Here is a 7,500-nt window from a genome sequence, read left to right as displayed (position 1 = left end):
CACACCCCATCGCTCACTTGTATATCAACAATGTGAAACCATTAACCCTATATCAAAACAAAGAATTGATAAATCCAGTGAAGCAAACCCAAATTCGTGGTTTAGCCACACTAGGAATATAACTGGTGACAAAAGAAGTATCAGTTTACCTCTCTCTCAAATTAGTTTCTCAATCTTGATGTCAGGTGTACAGTTGTGTACGTTCCTCCTCAGAAACCCCATTGTTCTGTTTGCTTTATTGATGATGAAGTCAATGTGTGTGTTGAAGGTAAGGTTGTTGGGTAAGTGGATGCCGAGGTATTTATATGATGCTGTAGGTGTCAAGTGTTGGTTATGTAGGGTGTAAGTGTAGTGAATTGGTGCGTGATATTGCTGACTCGCCTAAGGCACTGCTAACATCAACTGTCACTTTGCTAACATCAACAAGCTACTCCTATCACTACAAACAACAGAGCTGCAAACTTACGAAGTGTATCAGCATTTAAAACTGATAGCAAAAAGTAAATCTGCTGGCCCTAATAGATCCCGCTAAGATTACTGCGAGAATTCGCTGCCAAGCTCATCTATAATAGCTTCATCATGAGCTTGGTATCTGACATATGAAAGTGCCAGAGAAAGCTCAATTCTCTACTGCTTAGTTGACCTCATCAGTTATATATTACTTCAAATATAGACAAACGACTGGAGGTGACCACCATCACCAGTAACCTCATGAAAACGTATAATCTCATCGACCACACCACCTTAATTAAGAAAATGATTTCCCTTGGACTTCACGAGAGCTGGCTGAAATGGATCTCCTTCTTCAACCTTCTCTCCCAGAGGACTCGTGCAAGTATCAAAACATATAATGAGATTAACCTTTACTGCGGTCCTAGGCCTATTATTGTTCCTGATAATGTTAAATGGGGAAAATATTGCGCAGGCGAAGATCTACAAGTATGTCGAGGACATGACACGACACACAAACTTGAGCAAGACAACATCTTGTTACAAGATGCCTTAACCAAGTGTCAGGGTGAGCACCGTTAAACAGAATGTTAGTCAACACCAAATAGTGCACAGAAACAAAATTCAAATTTAAAAAAATTAGCCGTCTGTGATAGTGCTCTAAAATAGGTAAATCGTTTTTAACACCTCAGAGTTTTTTCATGCTATCTAAATTTAATTATGAACGACTTTAATTCGACCAATCGAATGAATATGCACCACCAGTCTAGCATTCGGCCATTATCAATAAAAACATTAAATTAGAAAGGCTTCAAAATAGAGCACTGTGGATCATAACTGGACCAAACTACACATACGAGTATACTAATGTGCTAAATTAGCTACAAATCCCCTCATTAAAAAAAAAAAAAAAAAAAAAAAAAAAAACGGAGCAAATTTTTAGTAGAAAACTCGCTCATAAGATCTTTACAGCTCCATGAGGATGTAAACAGCAAGTCATGTGAACCAAAGTGTCGTACATCCAGATATTATGTCAATTGTACCCTATTGTATTATAAACATATATGCCCATATTGTAAAGTAACCATTTTACGTATATAACTGTGTATATATATATATATATATATATATATATATATATATATATATATATATATATATATATATATATATATATGCATTTTCATTTTCCTTGCAGAAAGCTACAAAGCCCAAGGACCCTTGTTGTTCTTGCTTTCATCACAACGGCTACGGTTGTATGTGTATTGCCGAATACAAACCAAATCTTAGTAAAGGTCAAGAATCAATATATATTCAACAGTAAGCGTCAGGGAGAGGGGTACAGATTTGTCTGATTTGCATCAATGAACATGATCACATTTCATGTATGCATGTTATATATACTGATTCATTCAGTTCATGATGTCTGATTTTTTGCCATTGCTTTCAGATACTGAGTATGATGCTTCAGAGGAATATGCGGATGGAGACCAGGATTCTCAAGAGAACAAAACTCAGACATCAGCACCAGAGATTAGCATAGAATGGTGGCAAAAAGAGTTATGTAAGCCAGAAGTTTTGCAGCTTCAACCTACCACGACCTATTTGAGGTTACCAATGCTTGGCAGGTATCGTAATCCGTTGCATTTGCTGTACCAAACATGCAAGTTTCTTTAATTAGCAATAATTGGTAATTTGAGAAAAAAATACAAAACACTTATTTTTTCCCTAGAGACATCATACCCAGCCCGAACGACTACAATGTGTTCTTGGGAGAGACCGCATGCAATCCTCAGCCACTGTATAGGGCATATTGTTCTGTCGAAAGGTAATTTTCTTTTGTAAATCACGTTTTCTGTGAATGGCTTTAAGAATGTTTATTTATAGTAAATTAATGAAGGTACAATACTACAGATTAACTAGTCTGCAGGTTGTGGGCTGTATACTATACATACATTAGTTGTAATTTTGGAAACAGGACATCATAAAAAAAAGAGTCTCTCAAGATCCAAGGTTTTCATACTTTCTCTTATTCAATTAGCTATGCACACGAAAACCCGACAGCGAAGGTCTGGTACCACACTACATCCCCGCTGATCGACAACGGAGACGGCCTATTCACGAACCTCGAGGAGGCCTACGAGAACCTGAAGGTTGTAGGCACTGACCTCACCAAGATTTTCAATGGAACTCCGTGCGAGAAAGTATTCATGGCAGGGAAATGGGCGCACAATACGCGTGAGTAAAGATATAGAAAAGCTGTGATGTTGATTTTTTTCAAATTACAAAGATACCCATCTATCTGTTTCTTTACATCAATACACACACAAAGATTAAATCTAGAAAAACGTTTCTTTTCATATGCTCTACTTCTCTTCTCTAAACACCAAGAGTATGTTCTATCTTAAGACCAAAGTACCAGCACTACTAAATCGAACTACTAAAGCTGCAAACTACTGGCTGTTACCTTTCCGAAGATAGTTGGAAAATTCGAGGGATATCCTCCTTCAATTACATTTTCTATATCATTCCTAAATTTATTTCCTCTAGTAAAAGTACCTACTACACACACACACACACACACACACACACACACACATATATATATATATATATATATATATATATATATATATATATTGTAGAAAAGGTATGAATGAGAATGAATATCTTTACAATACAATGGATGTATATGACCGGTTTCGATTATATCTTTGTAAGAAATAAATGATGAGCATATTATGGCATTGAGGCTGAAGTATGCTTATTGCTTTGTTTCTCTTATTGCTGTGTACACTCCAACGGACGTTCGTAAACTCGATACTCACATCTGTGGCAGACAGATGTCTCCAACGAGACATTTGCATTGTACTGGGGACTTCAGTGCAGTACCCTACTGTGATCGAGCTGGCTATGAGATGTCTGTCAGTCCCCATGGCTAGGGAACTGATCTCAGTAGCGAGAACAGCCTTCTTTCTCTGGGACTTCGCTAGGTCCTAGTATCAGGGCTCCAACCCTCGTCCTTGGACTTGGTATAGGGATACAGGTACTGTGGCCAAGGAGATCGACCACATCCTTGTTAGCACTTGCTAGAGGTTCCTTCAGAAGTGCAGGGACGCCAAGTTCTGTAGCACTGACCATACATTGATTATAGCGATCCTATGAGTCCACTTCAAATCGCCCTGTCTCTCCAGTGGCCACTCTAGGATGTTTCACCTGTACAGATTGGGGCAAGAGGAGTTTACATGTAAGTTCGCCACAACAATCTCTGATCGGATTTGATGGACCCTGTCACTCTATGGGATTCCTTTAAGTATGAAGTACGATGCACTGAAGGATTCTATTGGTGAATGCCTGAGGACAATGCAGAATTTCATCTCACTAGAGACACTAATGGTGCGTGTTGTCTAGTCAGAATGGATATCAGGATTTGTGCTGTTCCTTGGTGCGCAGGGCATGGACTCTGCTGAGGGGATAAGGAACAATTCATCAAGAGTCTTGCAGAGGAGGTTTATGGCCATTTCCTAGTAAATGGCTTTTGTCCTGCCGAGCAAGCCTCGTCACATTTGACTACAGTCCACTCAGTATATGGAGAGATCATCTCTGATCATGATGGAATTTGTAAACATTGGGCTGAGTATTTTGAGCAACTGTATCAGGTAGATCCTCCAGCAGCTAGTGTAGACACAAGCATTGTTGCAATTCTTGTGTCACCCCCCACCCCATCAGTGATGATCCTCCTATCCTGATTGAGGTCAGGGAGGTAATATCTAAGCTGAAGAGTGCAAAAGCTGCAGGAATATACACTATCCCTGCTGAACTGCTAAAGGCTGTGGGTGAACCTGTAACTTGGAGCTTGCATACTGTCCTAGCAGCCATGTAGCAGTCCAGTTCCATTCCCCCTGACCTGTCGAGGGGCGTGGTCATCTCTCTCTGGAAGGGGAAAGGAGATCGTTAGGCCAGTAGCAACTACTGTAGTATCACATTGTTCAGTAAACCAGGCGAGGTTATTGCCCACATTCTTTTGTAATGGATCTACAACTACTTACAAAAGCACCAAAGTTTGGAGCAGTCTAGATTCACTCCTGCCGAGTCCACAATGGACCGTATACTAGCAGTTTGAGTCAGTGTGGAATGCCGGCCTGTAGTCTGCTTGCAGTCTACAGCCTAACTCTAATAACAAGCCTATATATTGGTACTGAAAGTGCTGTAAAGTGTGGTTAGGCCTGTCGAGCTTCTTTCCTGTTGAGGCAAGGCCCTTTTCAACACTTGTATGGACTACCTAATGGGCAGAGCTACTGTCCAAAATCAGTGTGGAGCAACACTGGGCAATAAAGTCACAGGCCTCGACTTTGCCAACGATGTTTTGCTATCCTGTCTGAGTCCCTAAAATCTTTGGTGGTGGCTCTTGGTGAATTCAGCAATGAGGCAAAGCGCCTGGGCTTAGAGGTCTGGACCAAGATCAAGATCCAGGAATTTGGGGGCCTGTTAAGAGAACCTGTTCAGTCGATATAGGCTTGTGGCAAGGATGTCGAAGTCACAGAGAGCTTAATATACCTTGGCAGTGCAGTCCATGTCTTTGGGCTGTCAGTCTGTAGATGGATTGGTCAGGTAGCAGGTTCTGGTACCTATCGAGGACTAATGTTTTCAAGGCCTTGATACTTCCAGTTTTGGTCTTTGGAAGTGAAACCTATACCCCATCTAATGCACTGGATTTGCTTCTCGATGCCTTTTCGTAACGTCTCTATCCTGGATTGGGGGGTACAGTTGGCAGGACCATATGTCCAACCAAAGACTACATCGTGGGCCGGCATGGGATGTTACTTGAATAATCCATGGCCGCCAACTCAGGCTATATGGGCACCTAGCTCATTTCCCAGTGTATGAACCTACCCCTCAAATTGTCTCTTTCTGAGATAATCCTCTGTGGAGACCCTTGGGAAAACCTAGAAAGTCGTGGCTTGGGCAGCTCTAGCAGACCTATCATGAAAAGCTAGAGATGGGCCGAGGTCCTGCCATGAGGTTGGAAGTGGAGGGTGGTTGCTATGTGCCCCGTCTGCGTCAGGTCCTTTAATGATGATAGTGATTAGTGAAGCTGCCAATGCTCTTTGATTGGTCGATTTTTTTTTCGAGCTAATGCTGATTGGTCACTTGAGCCATTCTTTTGGGAAATAAAACCCTACGATACCTAGGGATAGAAAATACAGTCCTAACGGTTATGAGACCGCCCTATCTTGCTTTTGAGCATTTGAAAATGAGTCATAGTATCACTTCTTGAGAAATTGTCGATGCTTCTAATATTTGTTAAGAGACACAGCGTTTACAAGAGAGTTTAGTAAATCTGGTCTATCTCTGCTCTCCCAGGATCTGTTTGAGATATTTATGGCCATCTGCTGTCCTGATGACTAGGTTTCCTTGATTAATAACAAGAAAATACACACATGTACAGTTTACTTATTGCTGCATTTTTTTTTGTTTTTATTATTAATTTCGTTGGATTTTTGGCATGCTTTCACCCTCCTAGATGTGGAATTAGACAAAGGAAATAATTGTAGAAAGTAAAATTAATACGTTGAAACGTGAAATAAGTGCAAAATTTATTTACATACGCACCGGTACACACCTTACACATGGCACACACATCCACATAATTCTGGCATCTTCCCAGCACCCTTTGAAGTAAATGACTAATATTGAAAATAGGTTTTGAGACCGGAAGAAAGGGGTCTGGATATTCTTCCATAAGAATGGTCAAGTAGTTCAAGATTTAATAATCCACAAACACAAACACACACACACACACACACACACACACACACACACACACACACACACACACACACATATATATATATATATATTGAAACATTAAGAAAATTACCATTGAGAGTTACCTTTAGTGGAGTCAGACACCTTTCGAGGTAATCAAAGGAAGAATTGTAGTGGTTCTTGATTGGCCATTTGTGCAGAACCTCCATGACCCGTGATTGGCCGACTCCTGCCTTGGAACCACCCAAACCTGTCGAGCTAACATCGCGGGTCAGGTTCATAAGCCGCTGGACTTGAGGCGGAGTCATCATTCACATATCGCCTGTTGACCTGACAGCATTTGTAGTTGGTTCCTCAGCATATAAGGAGATAAAATCCAGCTCAGTTTTTATCCAAAATAGAGTCAGCTCGAAAATGTTCAAAAATGAAGATATTTCAATTCGGCCAACATCATCGATTGTGATGAAATATAAAAAGGAATGATAATCTTCCTCAGGCACTCTAAATTAGCAGCTAGAGAGTAAAACTTTCCTTCTAAATTGATCTGTCCAATTCTTGACACGATAATTTCTGATTAGCAGAACTCAGGTACTACTTCAATATTTCCTTACAGCTTGGCCTGCGAATAATATATCCAACTTGTTGAGAAATGTGCTGCTGTGGCTGTGGGGAGGATTGAACAGTGACACCGATTGTATCTGCGTGAGGAACCTTACCCACATACGGAACATGGTTTCTTATGATGAACAGGACAAAGTGGTCAACAATGCCATCATGCACTTCGACGCAGGGCATCCGTTCACCTATGAACTTATGGTATATCTGAAGGAGAACTTCAAGGTGAATGCAAAGTAATTTATTTTAGTTACAGAATCAAGTGCAAATTTAATGATATAATTTTTTTTTTTTTTTTTTTAATATTTAGCCATTTAGGAGCTTAATTCATAAGCCTTGTAACGAAGACACGTTACCAACATTATAAAAATTTAGACTCGCGTCTAACAATCTTACTGACCCTTTTTCAAATCCTGCACTGCCAGTGGATGGTAACCCCGTCCATTTCTTGAGAAATAAACATAAACAAGATTACTAAATTACTAAATTATATTATTTTACATACATTTTGTATACATACACATATTCCTTCTCTTACACAGTATATAACTGCAAATGTGTGTACTAGGTAAGAGTTTACATTAACTTATCCATAAATGAATTTTCCACATCAAAAAGGAGAACATTTAGACGCTTCTGAAAAGGTATGCCCTGGTTTCCCTGTGC

The 7,500-nt window shown here is 40.1% G+C and overlaps 2 protein-coding genes across 2 annotated transcripts in view; both read left to right on the top strand.

Annotated features, from left to right (window-relative positions):
- LOC113818701 (lactosylceramide 4-alpha-galactosyltransferase) overlaps positions 1-7,500 on the top strand; it is an 11,577-nt gene that overhangs the window by 2,456 nt on the left and 1,621 nt on the right. Inside the window, exons 2-6 of the mRNA XM_070124876.1 lie at positions 1,649-1,770; positions 1,901-2,078; positions 2,183-2,278; positions 2,492-2,688; positions 6,833-7,500. The exon at positions 6,833-7,500 is cut by the window's right edge and continues 205 nt beyond it. Coding sequence (XP_069980977.1) covers positions 1,649-1,770; positions 1,901-2,078; positions 2,183-2,278; positions 2,492-2,688; positions 6,833-7,074 — 835 coding nt within the window. The 3' untranslated portion in view covers positions 7,075-7,500. The remainder of the gene's footprint in view (positions 1-1,648; positions 1,771-1,900; positions 2,079-2,182; positions 2,279-2,491; positions 2,689-6,832) is intronic.
- Positions 7,390-7,500, top strand: part of LOC138862496 (lactosylceramide 4-alpha-galactosyltransferase-like) — a 584-nt gene continuing 473 nt past the window's right edge. Inside the window, exon 1 of the mRNA XM_070124889.1 lies at positions 7,390-7,395. Within this exon, the coding sequence (XP_069980990.1) occupies positions 7,390-7,395 (6 nt within the window). The remainder of the gene's footprint in view (positions 7,396-7,500) is intronic.

Source organism: Penaeus vannamei, chromosome 9 (genome assembly GCF_042767895.1).
Source record: "Penaeus vannamei isolate JL-2024 chromosome 9, ASM4276789v1, whole genome shotgun sequence".
Lineage (NCBI taxonomy): Eukaryota > Metazoa > Arthropoda > Malacostraca > Decapoda > Penaeidae > Penaeus > Penaeus vannamei.
Note: the sequence above shows the minus strand (reverse complement) of the source record. Positions and strands in the feature narration are given on the sequence as shown.